The sequence below is a fragment of the Neofelis nebulosa genome, chromosome 17 (assembly GCF_028018385.1).
Source record: "Neofelis nebulosa isolate mNeoNeb1 chromosome 17, mNeoNeb1.pri, whole genome shotgun sequence".
Lineage (NCBI taxonomy): Eukaryota > Metazoa > Chordata > Mammalia > Carnivora > Felidae > Neofelis > Neofelis nebulosa.
In genome coordinates, this window is record NC_080798.1 from 4,547,290 (window position 1) to 4,571,878 (window position 24,589).

Consider the following 24,589-nt stretch of genomic DNA (forward strand, 5'->3'; position numbering starts at 1 on the left):
AGGACTAGGAAGTTGGGCCGTTTTTGCATTACAATGTCCTGCCTGCAGGCGTGCAGTTAACTGGTGAAGAGGCTGTGTTGGTGGCTTTAAAGGCATTTTCTTCCTGATGCAACCGTGATTTCATCACTGAAATCAACCGAGCGAGAAATCTAGCGGACGAGGTGGAAGAAGAAGAAAATGGCCAGTTCTCAGGTAAGCCTGGCGTCCCACGTCAGAAGCCGCGTCCTCTTTCTCTCCTGAAATTCCGTGCTTTTAGAAATTGCAAATGTTGGTTCCTCTAGTCCTGATATTTCTGCTTTGTTTTCACCTGATTTTTTAAACCTTTTCAAAAATCATACTCAAGTTTAGGTCTTTAGAACACTGTTCCTCTATATCCCAGAGCCTTCTCTGTCCCCTTTGCGACCTGGGTTCCAGGAGGGCCTCGACAGTTGTCACTTGGAGTTAAAGTCCTGCAAGTATTGAAAATATTCCTTGTGACAGACCCCCAGGGGAAGTTGCGGAGTTCAAAATTCCTATTGCGGATGGGGTCTGGCCCTGGTATTTCAGTCAAGGAAAAAAAAAACACTTCCCATTTAGGTCCACTTTGGATGCTTTATCAGCTCTGTGTAGATCCCGGACTAAGAAAATGAACATAAATACAAGATGGATATGAGGCCCAGAATAACTCCGAGAGTTCTGCAAATAAAAAAGGGCAGGCTTGGTCTTTAGAATGTGAAAAAGCTACTCTATTTAAAATATACCAGGTATTATAGGACATGGAAACGATATGTGATTGAAATTGGGATAAATCCACTGATTTTTTTCATAATTAGATTTATCTTCTGATTTACTGTTAGGGAGCCACAAGAACACGCCAGTGATCATGTGACCTTCGGACACATCAAATCGTTTCCTTACAGCTGATGTTCCGTTGTTTAACTTGGCGTGGTGTTCTCCACCAGATTTCATTCACATATTCCCTCGTTTCATTCCTAAAGGACCTTAGATGGATTTGCTGAGCGATGTGCAGAAACCATCGCATTTAAACTGGAAACTTTTTTCTCCTGAGTTTCTCTTTGCTTGTAGTTTCTGTTAAGGAGAACAAAGGCGAAAAAAACGTAGATAAAATAAAATTTCCTGGCAACTTGCAGGTAGAGGCAAAAAACAACAACCTTAGCTTGACAGTAGCAAGACCTTCAGGATCCCTTAAGTCCTCTTTAACATGTGAAAATTCCTGTACAAGCTTCCTTCATCCCCAGAACTTAAAAGTAGACGATTATTTCTCTTCACTGTCTCAGTGCAGATCCTGTCCCCATGCTTTAATGGAAGCAGCTTTTTGTAATGATTGTGTCTCAAGAATTCTTCTTGAGTTCTGGTTCCCGGGCCCACCCACATCGCCTCAGTTTACACACTTGTGTAGTAGAGATAGTGACTTCTGGGAATGGAGGTTCTAATTCAGTCAGACCTCCGTCCTGTAGGCTTCAATTTTACTCTACGCTCTTGTCACAGGCATCCTCTTCTATTTACTTTGTGTTTTCAGCAAAAGAAGAACCACGGAATTAACATGTTTGAGTGTCTTAAAATCATGAAATAGATCAAAAAGGAGGATTGAAACAAAAGTCTTCGGTGAAATACTATGTTGTGGGATCCTTGAGCACAACTGTCAAGAAACGATTCTTGAGACGTTTTATGGTGCATGTTACTAATTATATTTCAGTAGCTTGGGAACAGGAACCTTGGGCAGAAAGAGCTGCAGGTTGGCTGTATGCAGCTGGGGGTTATCTGCAAAGTGCTCAAGTGGGAGGAGACATGTGGGGAGTATTAGATCATCAGTGTTTCTTGGAATTTCTACTTGGAAAGCTACTTTTGCAAGATTTTTCTGGTGCTTATCATTCATTTCGATACTAGCCATCGATGAGATGTATAAGCAGCCACGAGACCCTGTAAGAATGCAGCAACCAGCACGTGTTTGATCCTTAAGGAATCTATGCAGGCTAGAGAGCAGCTTTCTGGTCTAACGGTGAACAGTTTACTGCTTCTATCCATCACCATACGGGACTCAGATATAACAATTATTTCATTCTGTGTGTTCGTGTTGCCGTTGTGAATAAAAGAAGCATTGTCAGGCACAAAGAGATGAGTTTTATTGTCATTGAAAATGTTTAAGTCACCATGACCGTTTTCTACTCTGTCATTTTTAATGTGTATTTAATTACTTTCTAAATAAATGTATGGATGTGTGCAGGAAATGTAAAAAGGTACATCAATTTTGTGTGGATTGCTTGTTTCCATCACTCCTCAGGTTTGACACCTTTATGAACAATTTTATAGGGTCCTCTCTGTATACTGACCTGTGTGTCATTTTAGATCAATTGTAGGGCGGATAACCTGGGTTACAACCTGATCCCTTCTGTATATTGGATGTTTGACAAAATACTCCATGAAAATAAAAGAATAACGAGTTTGTTCTCTTAGAGTATTATTATTTATATTTCATTAGTTTACGAGAAACTTAGATGCTCACTGATAAGTATGACATGCTCAGAAAAAATTGTTGGCTTTCTTGCTATTCTCGTAGAACCTGTAATTGCTATAAAACCCATTCAGTTACCAGTCCTCCAAGAATTCTTGCCTTGGAGTTCTACCTTTGTTGTTCAAAAATGTATCCCTTGGCCCAAAGGCTAATGCCTTGTTAGAAATGCAGACTCGGATACCACCGCAAAAGTCCTGAACGGAACCTGCATTTTAACAAGATCTTTAATACACTGTAGTGAAATTCTCATTCACCTTAGAATTTGGTAAGCGTATTTGTAACCCACTCAAACTTTCCATCTAAGAAATAGACACAACTTCTGTATGATACAAATGCAGTATTTAAAAATGCGTATTCCTGTATTGATGCCTTTATTTCTCAAATCCTCTTGGGTAAACACACAGTGTTTACAATGTTTTTGTGAATCATATACCAGCCTGTTATCTCAAAATTAGAGAATACATGAGAACATATTACTGTCTTAAAAATCACTGCATAAAGCGAGAAATTCTCCTAGGCCAGAACCAGCTCTCCTCATATAACTACTAACATGAGTTCATTCTTTGCTGACTCACAGAGAGAAACTACACCAGCTGGGGTTGTCACATAAAGGAAACTTGATTTTCAGCAAATTAGGAGAAAGGGAATAATTTCCAGAGCAGAGGCTCACTGAGGAATGGGGAACGGTTTCCTTTTATTTAAGATTAGGGTGGATATTGAGAAAGGAGAGCCTTGCCATCATATGTAGAGGTGAGTAATGGCAACTGTCACTCCTTGGGTTACTCTTTAGTCCATCTGCAGTAGGTGTGAGTCAGGGGCTAAGTTCGTATTGGGCCAGCCCAAGCTCTTCCTCGGGGCAGTCATTACCTTTTGTTGGATACTTTCTGTTTTCCCATAGGAGACTGAGCCCATGGGGTGTTTTGCCTGAAGTAAAAGATGGTAGAAAGAAGAGGTAAAGGAAATTGAGGGATTAAGGTCAGTGGGAACAAGCAGGTAAGCAGTGAAACTCAGGTCTTGGGGTCCAGCTGGTGACATTAACTCCCTCTTTCATCTTAGGTACCATTATGACCTCTGCCTATGGTCACTTGGTAACTGTGGTATTCATTGCAGGAACTGCTGACGTTCAGGGATGTGGCCATAGAATTCTCTCAGGACGAGTGGGGATTCCTGAACGTCGTTCAGTGGGAACTGTACAGGGATGTGATGTTAGAGAACTACGGACACCTCCTTTTCTTGGGTGAGGATAACTCCTTCCAGACTTCCCAAACCACGCTCAGGGTTTTGCTCCTTCCTTTGAAAAAGCTTCCTCTTTGCATGACTGGGATTCAGATCCCTGCAGTGAGGGAAAGAAGGTAGGGGTTTGTAGATGTAGAGAAGTATCTTCCTGATGTTTCCTTTTCAGCTTTAGCCTCCCCTTTCACGTAAGATCTTCATTTCTGTAGATTAGCGGCAATTGTAAACATTGAATGGCATAAAATGGTACCTCCCACATGTTTAACTCCAAGTTCTCCCTCTTATTGTATCTAGTATTTGGAAGTGGAGGTCAAGATCTGAACATTGGAAATCCTTCCTGCATGCTGTAAAGGGACTTTTGGGCAATGGCTTTTGGAAAAGCATTTCCTAAAATTCTACACAGTGGCCTCTCTCATCCGCTGAGCACAATAGTGGGTCGAAAGTTAGAATCCCCGTCAATACTCTGTTCCTTTTCTCTAATAAACAGGTCTTGCTGTGTCAAAGCCAGACCTGGTCATGTTTTTGGAGGAAAAGAAGGAGCTGTGTGATGTGAACGAAAAGGAAACCATAGCCACACCCCCAGGTAGGTGGGGATGAATGAAGCAGATGACAGAGGTGAAGACCAGTCGTGGAGGAGGAAGATAGGCCTTAAAATGTGGTTTGAGCAGCTCTCCTTGAATGGAAATTAGCTAGTTTTATGTCTCTCACAGCAAGCCATCTGCTATCTAACACCTCATGCTCTTACATTCTTTGAGAATTCTTCAGCTCCAGTGATGGTCCATGGTGTCCACAGTGAGGGCCTGGAGGAGACTCCCCTTGGAGTGTGAGGGCCTCCATATTCTGAGAGCTTCTCCATTGCTTTGAGGGCCTTGGGGAAGTTTCCATATTTCTGACGAACTCTATTCTAAGCTATTTCTAAGTTCTGTTTTGCCTCATGTGAGAAGTGTGTCAGGGTAGTGGTGGCCATATTGGGGTTTGGTGCATAAACTCCGAGAACGCTGGAGACAGATATCACGTGTTTTCTTGTTTAACCTTTCCAATGTTATGGAGGCTTTAATCTTAATCATACAAAACTGAGACTCAGTAATTTCATCAGATAACAAAGCACCTCCCTAAAATAAGAAAATCTAATCCTTTATTTCACGTCAAAAGTTCATTTGTCTTTCTGTTAACTAAAATTAGGAATTTTCACTCTGCATTCCATTCCTTAATGGTGAAATAATTTAATGTATCTATGTGTATCCTAGAATTCCTACAGAAATTAATGCCCTAGGGGAGCTCCAACATTTAGAGCTTAGAACTCACAGCCTATCATAAAGTCTCAATTATCACCATATTTCTTAATAATTGCATCATTTTATAATTTTATTTTATATGATAAGAAGTTCTTGTGATTTTGTCATTTGTGTTCTTGTTTTCTGATTAGTTATATATGAGATTAATCACTAAATTTAAAAAGCCTTTTTTTTTTCTTAATGTTTATTTATTTTTGAGAGAGAGGGAGACACAGAATCTGAAGCAGGCTTCAAGCTCTGAGCCGTCAGCACAGAGCCAGATGTGGGGCTCAATCCCACAAACCACGAGATCATGACCTGAGCTGAAGTCGGACACTCAACCGACTGAGCCACCCAGGCGCTCCGTTAATCTCTGAATTTTTAGATGAAAAGTTCTGATAGGCCATTGGCATATGCTTATAAGAAGTAAGGTGGATAATTAGTAAAATTGCCATATTTTAAAAAGCTTTTTTTATAATGTAATTTTACTTCAGTAAAAAATAACCAATAGGTTTCTCTTCTGCTTTCCTCAGAATGTTTCTGAATTTAATCCCCAATATTTATTTTTCATAAAGTGATTGTCAACATATTTTATAGCTCTGGTGGTGTTTCATTATTTACAAATAAAAGAGGTTTATTTTGTCTGCTTGGTTCTAAAGAATGGAGTATAGCCTCACATTCTGTGTAAGAGGAGGAATATTCTAATAACATAATACAATTTTTTAATGTCTTTTCAGTGCTTATTCATAATATTCTTCATTAGAACTTTCCATGGTTGCTTTTAATGAATACTGTTTTTCATTTTACCATTGAGGAAGTCCTACCAGTAATTTAAAGTGCTATTTTCTTAGGGGTACACATAGTTTAAAATTATAGTTATATAAAAGGTTTCCTTCTAAAAATTCATCTATTTAAAAAAATTTTTTTTAAGTTTATTTTATTTTGAGAGAGAGAGAAAGAGCATGCAAGCAGGGGAGAGGCGTGGGGTGGGGGAACAGAGGATCTGAAGGAGACTCTACGATGTCAACAGTGAGCCCAACCAACATGGGGCTTGAACTCACGAACCACGAGATCATGACCTGAGCCGATGTCAGACACTCAACTGACTAAGCCACCCAGGCGCCCCTCAACTATTTTTTATGTAGAATTTTTTTGGGGTAAATTTTGTCTTATTATGGTTTTGCAGTTGTGAATAATGTGTTTCCTTTGTTGGGCTCTTCCACAACACTATTTAGTTGTGATTTCATTTTGCCTGTGTATTTTGTGGTAGGATGACAATTTTCAACTTAGATTTTAAGATAATGTGAGTTTAACTTAAGTATGAATCCACTTTATGCACTTTACCAGTAAAATTATGTATGTATTTGTACACACATCGTGCACACATACTTCGTGACACATGTTGTTGATTTTTTTCCCTTGGTTAGTGTTCACTGAATGTTGTATCCTGTATACGTGAATTGTCCTAATAGTATAATATTCTTCCCCTAAGGTCTACTGAGAATCTTACCAATAATCTTACAGGAGCTCCCTTGTATGAGATTCCTTTGTCATACTGTTTTGAAATTCTCTGATCACCTGTGAATTTTGATAGATTAATTATAATGTGTTAGTGGGTTCGTGTCTTGACATTTATCCTACTTAGAACTCACTGAGCTTCTTGAATTTGTCTCTTCTTGCCACATATGTTGGAAGTAGAAGCCTGTAGTTCTTCCTGTAAACTCTGCCCCCTCTCCCTCTCCTCTCCTTATGAGGTTCCCTTAATGTATTTCTGGGTTCACTTGGTGGTGTCCCATGAATCCCTAGACTCTGTCCTTTTCCACCTTGTTCTTAGCTCCTCTCAATAGATCATTGACAACAAGGGGTCTCTCAGTTAATCTGATCTTTCTTCTGCTGGATCACATCTGTTGGTGACCCCGTGGTGTATTTTTAAATTCCGTGATTATACCCTTCAGCTCCCAGTTTCTAGGGTGATTGATTGTTATACTTTTCATCTCTTTGGGTTTACATTTTGGCCATGCATAGTCTTCCTGACATCATTTAGTTCCCTGTTTTCTCTCCTCCCACGAGCATCTTCATGATGGTTATTTGAATTCTTGGTCAGGTAATTAATAGTTCTTTTTTAATTTAGGGCCAGTTTTGGAGATTTATTTTATTCCTCTGATTGGAGTAGTTTTTCTACTTTGTATGCCTTGTGATCTTTTGTTCACATTTGGGAATTTAAGAAATAGCCTCTGAGCCCATTCTCCTGAACTTGATTTGTACAGGAGAACCCAAATCACAATAATCTTGGTGCTTGTCACATGTATTCTGGGCATTTGTGTTGTCTGAGTTTTTGTTAATTTCTCAGTTTACAGAGGTGGAGTTACTTCCTTAGAGCCTGTGATACCTTCCCCTCTGTCTTCAGCTCTGTAGTCTCTCCAGTGTCTGGACAAATGCTCGCCTTGGGACTTAGCAGCCACCACAGTGTATCATTGGGTTCTCTCATTCTCTTTATGTCACCTGGTGACAAAAAAACAAGTCCCCCGGGCAGCTGCAAAGCAGCTAGATTATTGCTCCCACACAGTTCACTTATGTCTTTCTTTCCTGAGCAGAGTTGAGACTTTTCTCACGGTCTTGCCCACGGAGTGCCAGGGAGAGTGAGCAGCTGTTGTGCACAACTGTCAAAAACTTTCCTTGTCCCTTCAGTGTGGTTCTTATTCATACTTGAATGCTTGTGCTGTGTTCTCCTAACTGGCTTTTGGAGCACTGAAAAAAAGGTAATATGGTCAATTTTGTCTCCATGGAGGATCAAAGTCCTGATGCTTCCTATTTCTCCATTCTCCTAATGTCCTATGATGGGGGTTAATTTTGCACATCAGTATTTTAATGACTATGCATATGAGTTTAGTAAGCGAGATAACCTGTTTTGTGTCTTTTCGTTGTGTCTCTCTATAACCTCTTAGGCTTGTTGGCAAAGACAGACAAAGAAGATTCGTTCTATAGAGTGCTGGGAATATATGGAAGCTGTTGCCCGAGTATTTATACTTAATGACAGGGATGATGATGGGGGTTGGTAAAGGGAACAAAGGATGTTCTGATGGATATAACCAAGCTGGGACAGTTATCCATAATGACATCTTTACTGCCAGAAGAGATCAAGGGTGTAAAACACTTGGGAGAACTGCACTTTAAGTCTGTTATATTTGCAGAGCAATGTCTTTGAACACAAGAACCAAAATCCATTTTTTAAACATACACATTCTCTTAAAGGACATTTGGAAAATCTGAAAGGCACCCAATCCGTACTGAAAGTAACCATTTCAAACGTAAAACTGGATTAATCATTCACCGAGACATTTTGAAATGTTAGACATTTTTTTTTTTTTTTTGAAATGTTAGACATTTCAAAATGAAGATAAAAATTCTTAATATGATTGATTTGAGAAATTCTCTTAGGTGGGTTTCGTATTCTTCCACTAACACATAATCCCTTGTTCCAAAGTCTCTAATCTTTTTTTTTAAAATTTTTTTTTCAACGTTTTTTATTTATTTTTGGGACAGAGAGACACAGAGCATGAACGGGGGAGGGGCAGAGAGAAAGGGAGACACAGATTTGGAAACAGGTTCCAGGCTCCGAGCTGTCAGCACAGAGCCCGACGCGGGGCTCGAACTCACAGACCGCGAGATCGTGACCTGGCTGAAGTCGGCCGCTTAACCGACTGCGCCACCCAGGCGCCCCCCAAAGTCTCTAATCTTGATAAATGTGGTAGCATCTTTAACCAGATTTCACTGCTCAATAGTTATCACATAATACTTAGTTTGCAGCAAGTTTTCATGTGTTGTGAACATAGGGAGATCTTTAGTGAGGACTGTATCTTCCGTAATTAGTGAGGTATTTATAATGGAGACATAACTTACCCATACAGTGAATCTGGGAAAATGCTAATCAAGGGTCAAATCCTAACAAACATCAGAGAACTCAGTCTGCAAAGAGCCCACATAAAAATAATAAACGTGGGGAAGTCTTTTACGAAAGTTCAAATCTTAATATGTACCACTGTATCCTTCCTAAAGAGAAGACTTACAAATGTAGTAACTTTGGCAAAGCCTTTAACTTCAAAACCCACTCAATGGCAGAGATTTACTTACTCGTTTATTCATTCATTTAAAGAGAGCGTGTGCACAAGTCGGGTAGGGGGAGAGAGAATCTTAAGCAGCGTCTTAAGATGGAGCCCATTGTGGGGCTTGATCTCCAGACCTTGAGATCATGACCTGAGCTGAAATCAAGATTCAAACACTTTACCATCGGATCCAACCAAGCTCCCCAACAACACATTTTATAATGGGAAGAAATATTACAAATGTGGCAAAGCAGTAAAGTACTACTCAAAACTTCCAACCCGAAGTAGAACGTAGTGGGGAGAAGGCTGCCAAATGTAAAATATGATGTGACAAAGCCTTTAAACAGAACTACAGACTTTCTGAACACGAGAGAACACATAATGGAGGAAAACCCTAAACTGCAAAGAATGTGGCAAAGCTGTTAACTCCTGATCAAAAGTTTTCAACAAGAGGTAATAACATCCTGGGGAGATACCTTGGGCTCCATGTCCCAAACCAAGATCATTACCTGAGCTGAGATCAAGAGTTGGACTCTAAACACACTGAGCCAGCCAGGTGTCCCTACTTTTACTCTGAAATCATCTCATGCTATGCCTGTGTTACTTCTGTGCGTGCAAAATGATTTGATTGTTGAGGGGCTCTTTTATGTTGAGGAGTACACTCATGCTTACATTTCGTTTCATTTTCCTTTTTTTTTGTTGTTGTTGACAAAGAGGGCACAAGTGAGGGAGGGGCAGAGAGAGTGTGGGAGAGAGAAGTGGGGTTTATGCTCACCCATCGGGGGACTTGAACTCATGACCTGAGCCAAAGTCAGACGCTTAACTGACGGATCCACCCAGGCACCTTCGTACCTACTTTTCCATGAAAGATCAAGGAGGCTGTTGTGTATACTGACTGTACAAAGGGAGGTCCACATGGGGATCCTGTTTGTGGTTGACGTGTAAGAGTGACAAAGTCAGCATGAAGTAAGTGTTCAGGGCATCGTTCTTTGCGCTAAAGTAAGACAGAGAAACTCAGAATTTTAAATAGTTTTGCCAGTTGCCGTTTAAGTAGGAAACATTGGAATTGCATCAAAATATGGATGTCTTCAAAATGGCCATTCGTGGAAGTCATGAATATTAATTATGTGGTTGACATAAAGAAATTTTCACAAATATCTGAGGAAAGATTGGCTAACTCTTCCCGTAAAAGGGTGTGAAATTATCGTACACCCACATGCACTTGATTATTAGCCTCTGTTTGTTTTTTTTTAAATTTTTTTTTTTAACGTTTATTCATTTTTGAGACAGAGAGACAGAGCATGAACGGGGGAGGGTCAGAGAGAGGGAGACACAGAATCTGAAACAGGCTCCAGGCTCTGAGCTGTCAGCACAGAGCCCGATGCGGGGCTTGAACTCGCGGACAGCAAGATCGTAACCTGAGCCGAAGTTGGCCGCTCAACCGATGGAGACACCCAGGCGCCCCTTAGCCTCCGTTTGTAAAGCATGGGAAGCAGAACTCACAGATCATTCTATCAGAAGAAGAATGATTCTCTTTTATTTCTTTAATTTTTTTTTAAGTTTATTTTATTTTGAGAGAGAGAAAGAGTCCCAAGCAGGCTCTCCACTGACAGCACAGAGCCTGCAGGGCTCGAAGTCACAAACTATGAGATCATGACCTTAACCGACGTCAGACACTTAACCAACTGAGCCACACAGGCGCCCCAAGAAAGACTCTTGAATGCTTATAATGGGTATTTGACCAAGACTCCTACTGTGATCTTGTAGTGGTTTATTGAGAGTGCTTTTGAAATTAAAAGAATTCTAAGCCATACCGACTGAATCGCTATTTATAAAATTTTCCTATTTTTCTTTGCTCTTGTTTCTGTGAGCATAGAGAACACAGATTTTTCTGGTTTTGATATGCGCAGAATGCAATAGGTTATATTAAGCTAAAGATAGATTTTGGAGTCCCAGAACTAACTAGAAAGAAGTTCATGTGTGCCTATGTTTGTGGGTGTTTGTACCTAGATCTTCAGTAGGAAAGGGAATATTGCATCAAAAGAGATAATTTCCAAATTTCAAAATTGATGATTTTAGGGGCGCCTGGGTGGCTCGGTTGAGTGTCCGACTTCAGCTCAGGTCATGATCTCACTTTTCGTGAGTTCAAGCCCCACATCAGGCTCTGTGCTGATGGCTCAGAGCCTGGAGCCTGCTTCAGATTCTGTCTCTGTCTCTCTGCCCCTCCCCTGCTTGCACGCTCTTTCTCTAAAATATATTAAAAAATTGATGGTTTTCTAGCAAACAAAAATGTTGAGATACCTAATGGGAATAATTTTCTCTACATTGTATTGAAGTTATTTCTCTTAAATCTCATGTCTCTTGGTTTGAGAATCTCTCCGGGCAAATCCTGTCTTGTCTACCTAGCTATTAATTGTATAACATCTCTGTTTTCCTTGTTCGGCTGTATATTAGTTGTTGCTCATATAACTTGCTCAGGGATTTTTAGAACAGTTTGCACAAAATGACGTGTTTAAAATTAATTTGAATATGGAAATAATTGTTCAGGGAGTATATCCAATTCCATATAGTTTAATTGCTACATTTCACTTCTTCCTTCTGAATTGGAGAACACTAAGAAAGATTTCTTTAGGGGACAGGGTGGTTCATTCAGTTAAGCCTCTGATTCTTGACAACTCAGGTTGTGATCTCAGGGTCCTGAGATCCAGCCCCGAGTCGGGCTCTATGCTGAGCATGGAGTCTGTTTGGTATTCTCTGTCTCTACCCACCCTCTCTCCCTCTCTGTCAAAATACACAAACATTAAAAAAGATTTCTTTAGTTACTGGTGGTTTTGCTTCTTGGAAGTGGCATCATCCAAGTTATTCACACTTTACTGTAACAATTTGATTAGGTGAAGAATTAATATTCTAATGTAGATATTAGGATTTGGATTTACCAAGATTTTTATGTTTTTACTTGTATTCTATTTTTTATATTTTTCCTTATATTCTATTTAAAATTAAAAAAAAAAGTTTATTATTTTTGAGATTGAGAGAGAGACAGCAAGCAGGGAAGGGCCAGAAAGAGGGACACACAGAATCAGATGCAGGCTCAAGGCTCTGAGCTGTCGGCACAGAGCCTGATGCGGGGCTTGAACTCATGCACTGCAAGATCGTGACCTGAACTGTAGTCAGCCTCCCAACTGACTGAGCCACCCAGGTGCCCCTCCTTATATTCTATTTTTTATTATTTATTATGTTTTCCTGTATTCATACTAAGAAACTAATTTGACATTTAATTCTTCTTTTCTGTGAACACTGTGCTCAGTCACGTATTGCTTTAGCTAGAAATTAGAGCATGCTCTTTTTAAAAACATGGTTTATTTTATTTTATTATTTTCTTATTAAAAATTTTTTTAATGTTTATTTTTGAGAGAGAAAGCACCAGCGCGTAAGCGGGGGAGGGGCAAAGAGAGGGAGTCACAGAATCCCAAGCAGGCTCCAGGCTCTGAGCCGTCACCACAGAACCCAATGTGGGGGCTTGAACTCACGAACCGTGAGGTCGTGACCTGAGCTGTAACTGAACCACCCAGGCACCCCATTTTTATTCCTTTCTTGAAATTTGGAATTTTTGTGTTTTATGTTTTATCCTCAATTACCTCTTGTAGTGGATGAGTTCTGTGGTTTAATTGTTTCCATTCCCACAGTCACTTTGAAACCTGTGAATCTCCTTGAAGGTTGTGTCTGTACAACGGTCTGCATGTTTCTCTTAGGTGAATTCACAGGCAGGTAGTCTGGGCTAAAACTCAGGTTCTGCTATTACTGAAGTTTTGTCAAGAGAGTCTTTTGAAAGATGAACAGTTCTCATAGGTTACTGTGGATTCATGGGTACGTTTATGAAAAAGTGTTATAATGGTATGCAGTGTGTAGGAAATGTTCGAGAACCATTGTTTCTGTTCTCGACGTTAGAAGTTGTAATTTCTAGGGGCACCTGGGTGGCTCAGTCGGTTAAGCATCCGACTTTGGCTCAGGTCATGATCTTGCGGTCTGTGAGTTCGAGCCCCACGTTGGGCTCTGTGCCGACAGCTCAGAGCCTGGAGCCTGTTTCAGATTCTGTGTCTCCCTCTCTCTGACCCTCCCCCGTTCATACTCTGTCTCTTTCTGTCTCAAAAAAAAAAAAAAAAAAAAAAAAAAAAAACTTGTAATTTCTACAATAGTCTTTAAGTTCACAGTCATTTACGATTTCTTCTTTTTTTATGTTTATTTTTGGAACCTAAAACTGTGGCTCTTGGGGCATCTGGGTGGCTCAGTCCGATAAGCATCCGACTTTGGCTTAGGTCATGATCTCGTGGTTCATGAGTTCACGCCCCGTGTTGGGCTCTGTGCTGACAGCTCAGAGCCTGGAGCCTGCTTTGGACTCTGTCTCTCTCTGCCCCTCCCCCACTCATGTTCTGTCTGCCTCTCTCTCTCAAAAAATGAATGAACGTTAAAAATTAAAAAAAAAAAAAGAAAAGAAACAAAAATATGGCTCTTGAGCCAAAGGTTGGCATCACTTTCAAGCTTATAAGAAATGTGGAGACTTGGAACCCACCTACAAATCCAAAGCAGAGTATGAATTTTAACAAGATTGCCACTTTGTTCTCATACACGTTAACACCGGAGAAGTACGCATGTGACTCACCTACGTGTTTCCATTACTGTATGCTTCTATGTTTGTAGTTCATTATTTTTATAGCTACGGATTTGTAGTTGCTTTCAATCAGGAAGTGTGCTGCCAGCAACATGATCTCGATGTATTTTCAGGATTGCTCTGTGTATGTGTCATTCTGTAAAATCCATATAAATGTTAGGACAGACTTTGATCTTCCTGCCAAAAATGGCGTTGGGATTTTGATGGAAATTGTGTTACTTTCAGTCTTATGTTTTTGCTTATTCTGATCTCTATTTTTAATTTTTCTTTGTCATTTCCTTCCTCTACTAAATCTCAGCTCTGTTCTTTTCCTACTTCCTTGTAGTGTAGTGTTAAGTTGTTTATCTGAAATTTTTTTTTTGTTTTAATGTTTGTTCATTTTTGAGAGAGAGCACACAAGCTGGGGAGGGATAGATTGAGAGAGAGGGAGACACAGACAGAATCTGAAGCAGGCTTCATGCTCCCAGCTGTCAGCAGGGAGCGGGACTCGAACTCATGAACTGTGAGATCATGCCCTGAGCTGACGTTGGACGCTTAACTGACTGAACCCAGGTGCTGCTGAAATTTTTCTTAACATAAGCATTTATAGCATAAAAATGTTTGAAAATGGATTTCCTAGCAGGGAAAATTAGCAGAAATAAACAATACAAGGAATGACCAAAAAAATAAAATAACAGAAAAAAGAAATAAGGATTCTTGAGGATTTTCTTAGATCATGTCATCTGTGAACAGATAGTTTTTTATATTGGATTCCTTTTTTGTATGTTTTCTTGCCTAACTGTTCTGACTAGAATATTCCAGTACTTTGTCCAATGGAAGTGGTGAAGTCGCTTCCTTACCTTGTTTATGATCACACAGGAGAAACTTTCAGTCTTTTATCTTTGAATATGTTGGATTTCAACTTTTGTACATTTGTGTTCTTTATTAGGTTGAGGTAGTTTCCTTCTATTCCTACTATTGAGTGTTGTAAATCATGAAACGCTTTCCAATATGCTCACACACTCTTGTTCTGCGACAATTAAGAGCATCATGTCCTGTTTGATTTTCTCTTGGTTAATGTGCAGTCTTAAATTTCTTGATTTCTGTAAGTTGAAACACCCCTGAGTTACAGGAAGAATTCCCACTTGATTATGTTGTAAAATATCGAAGTGTGCTTTTGATTCATTTTGCTTTAATTTATTGTGGACTTTGTATTGAATATTCCTCACAGGTAGTACTTTGTACTCTTGTGTACTTGTAGTGTCTTCCTTTGGCTTTATAACCAGGTGATTGTCCTGTCACAGAGAGTGTTTTGATAATTTATCTTCACTTCTTGGAAATGTTGGAGGAGATTGGAAGCACTTTCTCATTGTTTCATCTGTTTCTCATTAAATGAATCATCTGGCAGAGGACCTTTCATTGTTGAAAGTTTGTAGAAATTTCTTTAGTAGGACTCGTGGGTGGCTCAGTTGGTTAAGTATCAGACTTCAGCTCAGGTCATGATCTCGAGTCCTGGGTTCGAGCCTTGCATCAGGATCTGCGTTGACAACCTGGGGCCTGCTTGAAATTCTCCCTCCCTCTCTGCCCCCTCCCCCCCACTTTCCTTTCCCTCTCAAAACAAATAAGCTTAAAAGAAAAATAAAATTTCTTTATCAATCTAATCTACTTAGCTGTTGGCAGGTTGAGATTTTTTTTTTTTTAATATATATAGGGGCGCCTGGGTGGCTCAGTCAGTGAAACGTCTGACTTCAGCTCAGGTCATGATCTCATGGTCCGTGGGTTTGAGCCCCATGTTGGGCTCTGTGCTAACAGCTCAGAACCTGGAGCCTGATTTGTATTCTGTGTCTCCCTCTCTCTCTCTCTGCCCCTCCCCAGCTCACATTCTGTCCCTGTCTCAAAAATTATATATATTTCTTATTTCATTTTATATTTTATTTTATATTTTTTATTTTATTTTATTTTATTATTTTATTTTATTTTTATATATTTCTCAATGATGGAGTCAGGTATGTTACACCTTTTGAAATTTATACTTTTTTTTTTTAATTAATTAATTTATTTAAGTTTATTTTTGAGACAGAGAGAGATAGAGCATGAACGGGGGAGGGGCAGAGAGAGAGGGAGACACAGAATCGGAAGCAGGCTCCAGGCTCTGAGCCATCAGCCCAGAGCCCGACGCGGGGCTCGAACTCAAGGACCGCGAGATCGTGACCTGAGCTGAAGTCGAGCGCTTAACCGACTGAGCCACCCAGGTGCCCCTATACTTATTTTTTTACAAGTAAGTTTTTTTTTTTTAAGTTTATTTATTTTGAGAGAGAAAGAGAGTGCAACTTGGGGAGGAGCAGAGAGAGGAAGACAAGAGAATCTCAAGCAGGCTCCGCACTGTCAACATGGTGTCCAACATGGGGCTGGAACTCCTCAAACTGTGAGATCATGACCTGAGCTGAAACCGAGTCAGACATTAAACTGGCTGAGCCGCCCAGGCTCCCCAGAAGTCAATTTAATTTAATTTAATTTTGTTTAGAGTGAGAAAGTACAGGGGTGGGAGAGCAGGGGAGGGGCAGAGATAGAGGGAGAGCATCTTAAGCAGACTCCACACTCCTCAGGCAGCCCCAGGTGGGCCTCTGTCTCACAACCCTGGGATGTTGACCTCAGCCATTTCAGATGTTTAACCAACTGAGTCATTCGGGCACCCCATACACACAGGTTCTTTTTTTCTTTTTTTTTGGATACCTATTTGTAGGCATGGTCACCTCTTATAATTATTTTTGTTTCTGTCATATCAGTTTTAATGTGTCTGCTTTCACTTCTGATTGTACTTGGTCTTCTCTGTCCTTCTTCCCTGATTTAGTTACAGGTCTGTCACGTTTGTTGATCTTTTCTGAACACCAGCTCCTTTTCTTGTTGGCACTGTCCACTTTTTGCTATATCCTGTTTTGTTCATTTGTGGTTGATGTTTAGATTTCCTTCCTTCTGCTAATTTTGTTCTCAAACGGTACTTCTGACTTTTTGCCATATAGAAAAGTGACGTGTACTCCAGAATGATCTCTTAAGCTACGTGGTCAGCACGTTCTATGCAAATTTCTGTGTGCCGGCAGAATGAGGTCCTGATGATTGCTTCTCAACCGTCTTGCTGAAGTTCTCCTATCGATTTTATTTTTTTTTATTTTATTTAAAAAAAATTTTTTTTTTTTAACGTTTATTTATTTTTGAGACAGAGACAGAGCATGAATGGGGGAGGGTCAGAGAGAGAGGGAGACACAGAATCTGAAACAGGCTCCAGGCTCTGAGCAGTCAGCACAGAGCCCGACGCAGGGCTTGAACCCACAAGCTGTGAGATCATGACCTGAGCCGAAGTCGGATGCTTAACCGACTGAGCCACCGAGGCGCCCCTCTCCGATCGATTTTAATTTTGCATGTTAGAACTCGTCAGTGTACTTACCTGACAGTAGTTGGATAAAAATGATTTTATTTTTCTGTTATTTGATCTCTTTCAGCCGTATCTTCAAATGACACCCAGAGCTTGCTGCCAAAGCCGTGCATAGAATCTTGTTTTCAGAACGTGTCACTGGGTAGATATAAACAGAGTGCCCTTGAGAATTTACACTTAATGATAGACTGGGACAATGATGGAGAGAGTGCAGAGCATCCGAGATATGAAGGACGTATCCAAACAGAGATAACTGCCCATTATGAGAATCTCACCGCCCCAGACGGTGAAGGATATAAAACATTCTGGACGACATCCCTTTTTAAGTCAACTACTTCTGCAAAGCCTTGTGTTTCTGTAAGCAATGGTTCAAATCCAATGATCAAAGATACGTATGTGCAGAATCCAAATTTGGAAAATCTGGAAAATTACCTAGTCCAGGCTGAAAATAATTATTTGAACCATTTTGAAAATAGGTTTGCATTGACCTTTCAGTCCAATATTTCTGAAAATCAGGGATTTAAAAATGAAGAAAAAAGCGCTATGTGGTATCAGTTTGAGAGTTCCTTCACCGAGGAGTCAACCCTGCAAAACTACCAGAGCATTTTCAATGAAAACATAATTGCTCAATACAGTGAATCTGAGAAGATATTTATCCAGGGGTCAAATGTTAATAAACATCTGATTACTCATTTTCCAGAGAACCATTTTGAGTGTAATAAATGGGAAGTCTTTTATCAAGGCTCCAACCTCATTATACATAAGAGTATGCATATGGGAGAGAATCCTTATAAATATAATGAGTGTGACAAAGCTCTTAACCAGACCTCCAATGTTATGGATCATCAGAGAATGCATGTGGGAAAAAACTCATACAGACGTAATAAACCTGGGAACATGTATAGTCAGTCATCAAGACTGTATATACATAAGACAATCGGTGCTGGAGAGAAAAGTTACATTTGTAACGAATGTGGCAAGGTCTTTATCCACCACTCAAGCCTTACTCAACATCACAGAATTCATACTGGAGAGAATCTTTACAAATGTAATGAATGTGGAAAACTCTTTACCAGGCACTCACATCTTACTGAACATCACAGAATCCATACTGGAGAAAAACCGTACAAATGTCAAGAATGTGGGATGGCCTTTACCCAGCATGCAACCCTTGTTGGTCATTACAGAGTTCATACAGGTGAGAAACCTTACCAATGTAAAGAATGTGGCAAGACCTTTAAATGGCACTCAATCCTTAGTAAACATTACAGAACTCATACTGGAGAGAAACCTTACATATGTAAAGAATGTGGCAAGGCCTTTAGGCAGCACACAACCCTTACTCACCATTACAGAACTCATACTGGAGAGAAACCTTACCAATGTAAAGAATGTGGCCAAGCCTTTATCCAGCACTCAAACCTTACTCAACATCACAGAATTCATACGGGAGAGAAACCTTACCAATGTAATGAATGTGGCCAAGCTTTTAACCATCACTCATACCTTACCCAACATCACAGAATCCATACTGGAGAGAAACCTTACCAATGTAAAGAATGTGGCCAGTCCTTTAACCAGCACTCCAACCTGACTCGACATCACAGGATTCATACTGGAGAGAAACCTTTCAAATGTAAAGAATGTGGCCAGGCCTTTAACCAGCACTCACATCTTAATCAACATCACAGAATCCATACTAGAGAGAAACCTTTCCAATGTAAAGAATGTGGCCAGGCCTTTAACAGACACTCAAACCTTACTCAGCATCACAGAATTCATACAGGAGAGAAACCTTTCCAATGTAAAGAATGTGGCCAGGCCTTTAACAGGCACTCATACCTTACTCGTCATCACAGAGTCCATACTGGAGAGAAACCTTACAAATGTAAAGTATGTGGCCAGGCCTTTAACAGGCACTCAAACCTTACTCGACATCACAGAATTCATACTGGAGAGAAACCTTACAAATGTGAAGAATGTGGCCACACCTTTATCCAGTATTCACATCTTATTCAACATCACAGAATACACACTTAAGAGAAACCTTACCAAAGTAAAGAATGTGGCAAAACACTTAATCTCTGGTTAACCTTTACTCATCATCACAGAATTCACACTGGAGCAAACCTTACAAATCTAAAGAATGAGAAAACTCTTAAGGACTTCTCAGCCCTTACTCCACATCAGAGAATTCTATTGGAGAGGAACCATACAAATGTCAAGAATGTAGCCTGACCTTTAAGCAATGCTAAACCCTGACTCCTGAACAGAGAAGTTATACTGGAGAGGAGTTTGCAAATATAAAGAATTTGGCAAGCCCTTTAATCAAAGGTCAAGCCTCATTCAATATCACAGAATTAATACTGGAGGAAAAATTTACCAATGTAAAGAATCTGGTAAGACTTTTAGGCTCAACCCTACTGAGCATCACAGACTTTATACTGAGGAGAAACATTACAAAAGTATAAAGAATGTGGCAATCCTGTAGCCGAAGCTCACAATTTGTTCAACATCGTAGCTATCTTAACAGTTTAGAAACCGTAACATGTAGAGAAAGTTGCAGTGCCTTTAACCGGAATCCAAATGCACACCAGATTCAATCCCTGAAAATGTAATGAATGAGCAAAGACCTTCATTTTAATGTACATTTTAGCAAACACCAGAGTGCATAGAGGAAAGTGACTTGAAAGATACAAATATTTAGGAAAATATTTAATTGAGTATCAAATGTCAATAGAGGTGACAAATGAAGTGGCAAGCATTATGTCGGTCAGCCTATTTAGACATTACATCAAAACACTCATTATAAGTAAAAATACAAAGCTAAACACTTAGATAATATATATGCTAATATGCTTCAAAAGCTTAAGTGGATGGATTTTTGCATAGGTATAATTAATTTCAATGTGTTTTTTTTTCTCTTACATTGACCCTGAGATATTTGACTAGCAAGTATTATTGTATTTCTACTCTCAAATCGCAGAATTCATTCATTCCTAGTGGGTGTGTGAAAGTATGTGGCTGATTGTTGATGCATCAAAGATATGAGATGTCCTTCATTAGGTGGGACTCCTGCATACCTAAATTTTCATGGAAGATGGAGGACAGTCTGATGTACAATATGAAGAAAATCTAAATGGAGATGCTATTTATGCTTATAATGAGATAGGTGTTCAGAACATCAATCTTCTCCATTTATTCAAAGTAAAACATTTCCCGAATATGATAAGTATTTTTTATTTTACCAACTGGTCTTTAAGAAAAAAGACATGGCAGTCTTGTAAAATACTGGCGTATCTTCATAACAGCTAAAATTCAATGTAGAGAATGTCAGTTGATGTGGTTGAAATGGATCAATCCTCGCAGATGTCAGAAAGGATAGCAAATGCTTCCCCCATACGGCATATGATTTTTAGATAGACATTTTTTAAGAAGGACCTCAGGCCTGAAAATTATGGAAAGTACTATTTCCACATCATTATATCAGGAGACCAATGCTTTTTGAATGCCTGTATTCTGTATTTTGAAGAAGGGTTATAGAGTGGATTTGGAATGCATTACTTAGTCTATTTGTGAACTTAATATATTTTAGTTACTAAAACATAATGGTTTTTAACGTGTTCGCATGGATGTGTAATGAATGAAGTATTATCCCACCACCAATGTTAACCTATCTCATTTTTATTTGAGGTTGTAGGAAACTGATGATATCGATCACGTATTTGTAATGGAGTGGAATAATACACCTAGAAATCCATTTTCTCAGTGGCTTTAAAGTTTAAATAATGTGTGATTATTTTTTCCCTAGTTTCTCAATTGTATCATTTTCTCCTTTTCGGGACTAGTGGGATAGTACACGGATATAGTATAGATTATATAGAGGTATTATAGACCGTTTAGCTCAAGGACTCCATGTTGGTGCCACTTGGCAGCCATTTTGTATAGCCAGTAGTTTCGCAGGGACTTGAACTAACACCGGCCTTGTCTCACTAGTATGGTCCATAGATAACAAACCTGTAGAGTCACAAGTTAGTGTAACTTTTTTTTCTATTGTTTATTTATTTATTTTGAGAGAGAGAGCGAGAGAGAGAGAGAGGGTGAGGGGCAGAGAGAGACGGAGACAGAAAACCCCAAGCAGGCTCTGCCAGCAGGGCAGAACCCAACCTGGGCCAAACTCACAAGCCTTATGATCATGATCTGAGTCCTTTAGCGGATTGAGTCACTCAGGCGACCCCTAGTGTAACTTCTGATATAACTTACCCCCCCCCCCCCAACTTTTCCCCTTGTGTGTCACCTAGAGAAGATTCCCACAGAATTTACCTAAACCTATTGTAGTCAATGACCCAATCTGGACCTTGTGCAGGGACTCTAAAGCACCACATTATGGCCCCAAATAAAGGTATGTGCCCCCAGTCATAAGGGGGGAATGTTGTTTTGATACTTAACATGACGTAAGCATGTATATATGACAATACTGGTTGAGTAGTAGATACCCATAAGTAGGGAAACATTCCAATGGGAGTGATATACCCCCAGGTAAGAGCTAGAAAACAGGATGAAGAATTGGCATAAATTCTGGCTGTGGAGAGAAGACGCTTGAGTTACACAACTGACTCTCTGCATTTCAAAAAATAAAGCTTCTATTTTGTTTTATTTCCTAGTTATCTCTAGATCTCCAGTTCTGTTTTTCCTCATTTTTGTTTCCAGCTACATAGGCATCAAAAACATTTTCTGCCTGTGTTGGCGGCTAGAATGTCCTCACTGAAATCCTAAATGCGATCATAGAGATGTTTGGCCAGTGGGACACGGTATTTTTTTTTTATTATTATTAAATTATTTTTTTTAACGTTTATTCATCATTGAGAGAGAGAGACAGAGCGTGAGCAGGGGAGGAGTAGAGAGGGGGAAACAATCCAAAGCAGGCTCCGAGCTGTCAGCACAGAGCCCGATGCGGGGCTCAAACTCACAAACTGCAAGATCATGACCCAAGCCGAAGTCGGTTGCTCAACCATCTGAGCCACCCAGGTGCCCCCAGTGGGACACAGTATTAATTCAGACATTTAGCACTGGGATGTGGAATGAGAATATAAGTAAAACGTGACCATGGCACCATCTTTGGAGAGATAAGACGTATGAAATGAATATGTGAGGAGCCCTTTCAATGTGGGAAGGGAACTGGAGGTGGCTCCCTTTTGTCACCAAAGTCATAGGCAGCTCTTGGTGGTGTCATCTAATGAGTAAATGTCACAGAGATGAGGATTTTGGAAAATGGGGTGAGTTACTGAGGATTAAGGAATTCATCTTTTATCTTCATGATTCAGTTGAATTGTGTGTTACTGAAGAACAGATTTTGTGTGGCGATTACTGTGATTGCCCAGACATAGATCAGTGACAGTGGATGGAGGAGGGGGTAATGAATGGTGCACAGGTGTGGGCCTAGCTGTAAAATGTCACATAAGAGTAAATTTTGGCGATGAAGAAGCCTTCTGGACACTAATAGGATCAGCAAGTCATGTGCTGTGGTTGGTCTCATCAAAGCACTAATATCCCAGGTATATAAGCCCATTTATGGTTAGATCCACTCTACGTGGGTGACGTTTTAGGGAAGCTGATGCATTGCTGTGAGGGACCTTCCTGTCTTCAGTCAACCCATGATGAGTATAGTTCTGTGTTCTGACTCTTTCCAAGGCACAGAATTGTTGAAGTTGGAGAATTAGTGGCAGTGAGCATTTTTGATTCAAACAGTCCAGCACAAGTGTTCACTGACTAACGAACGAATAAGAAAGTTGCCGTCTATGTACACAACGGAATATTACCCAGCCATAAAAAGCAATGAAATCTTGACATTTGCACTGACCTGGATGGAGGTAGAGTATTGTATAAACAAAAAAATTCCGAGAACTACCATCTGATTTCACTCGTGTGTGATAAAGAAACAAGCAAACGGGGAAAAAAGCAAATCAAAAAATAGACTTAACTATATCGAAGAAACTGATGATTACCAGAATAGAGGTGGGTGGGTGGGGGCACGGGTTAAATAAGTGGTGGGAGTTACGGAGCGCACTTGTGTTGAGCACTGGGTGTTGTATGGAATTATACAATCACTGTTGTACACCTCAAACTAATATAGTGTATGTTAACTAACTGGAATTTAAATAAAACCTTTAAAAAATAGTTGTGTTTTTTGCAGATTTAAGCAAACATTTTCTCTTAACTGACTTGCAGGAGTTTCACAAAACCTACCTTGTAAACAAATTGAAACATTTATCTTTTCTCCCTACGGGATTCCTCCAGAATTCAGAAATTCTCAGTGACTATTAGCAATGGTTCATTTGTTCTCATATAAATGCCTCATTTAATAACATTACTTGAAACTACAAGACTTAGTTTGAAAATACAGCTGAATCCTTGCCTCGTGAAACTTCCTTGACTAATTAAACTGACCTATTGTCAGGACTAAAGTACTAGATCGAGGGCATGAAAAATCTACCAGGTCAAGTTTTAATATGTGAACTACCATAGAAGTTGCAGATGGGGGAACTGAAGTGGTTTAGGACAACCTGCTCCGCCTGCCCCCACCCCTTCTCTCAGCCACAATATGCCATTTTGTCCCATTGATAATTTGAGGTGAAGGTACTTTGAACTTGTGGGCTCAAGAGAACTTTCCCCCTCCCTTAACCACACAGAAGAGTCTAAGTTGTATGGCCTTTCCCACAGTAAGAGTTATTAACCAAGATAAAGTTTATCTGAGTGACACATCTGTGAGGTAGGACAAGCCTCTAGTTACCAAATATATACTCTTATCACCCTGTGAAGTGCATTCCTTTCCTAGGAAGCTCCAGGCGCCTACCCCCTTTTCCTTAGTTCTGGATGACATATGTGCCTCATCTTGCCTGACAGTCTTTGGAATTTCTACCTCTATGTGGATTCCCTGTATATACACCTATTAAATTTGATGGTCTGTTAACCTGTCTCATGTCAATTTGATTCTTAGTCCAGCTAGAAGGATCTTTGAGGCAACAAGAATCCTTGTTCTCCGACAGGATTTGACTTAAATGCCTCATGTCTTGGCATTCCATTTCAAGTAGAAAAACATGGAGCAGTAGGAAGTACTTCTAGAGGAGTTGGGTGGTTTTTTTTTTTTTTTTTTTTTTTTTTTTTTTAATTTTTGGGACAGAGAGAGACAGAGCATGAATGGGGGAGGGGCAGAGAGAGAGGGAGACACAGAATCGGAAACAGGCTCCAGGCTCCGAGCCATCTGCCCAGAGCCTGACGCGGGGCTCGAACTCACGGACCGCGAGATCGTGACCTGGCTGAAGTCGGACGCTTAACCGACTGAGCCACCCAGGCGCCCCAGGAGTTGGTTTTTTGAGCTCAGTTTTTGCC

General features: G+C 40.0%; 1 protein-coding gene across 1 annotated transcript in view; it reads left to right on the forward strand.

Annotated features, from left to right (window-relative positions):
* The window catches only part of LOC131499841 (zinc finger protein 345-like), an 81,030-nt gene extending 57,653 nt beyond the window's left edge, over positions 1–23,377 (forward strand). The window contains exons 3-6 of the mRNA XM_058708274.1: positions 49–192; positions 3,623–3,749; positions 4,233–4,328; positions 17,268–23,377. Of these exons, the coding sequence (XP_058564257.1) occupies positions 178–192; positions 3,623–3,749; positions 4,233–4,328; positions 17,268–19,240 (2,211 nt within the window). The 5' untranslated portion in view covers positions 49–177 and the 3' untranslated portion in view covers positions 19,241–23,377. The remainder of the gene's footprint in view (positions 1–48; positions 193–3,622; positions 3,750–4,232; positions 4,329–17,267) is intronic.
* The last annotated feature ends 1,212 nt before the right edge of the window (positions 23,378–24,589 follow it).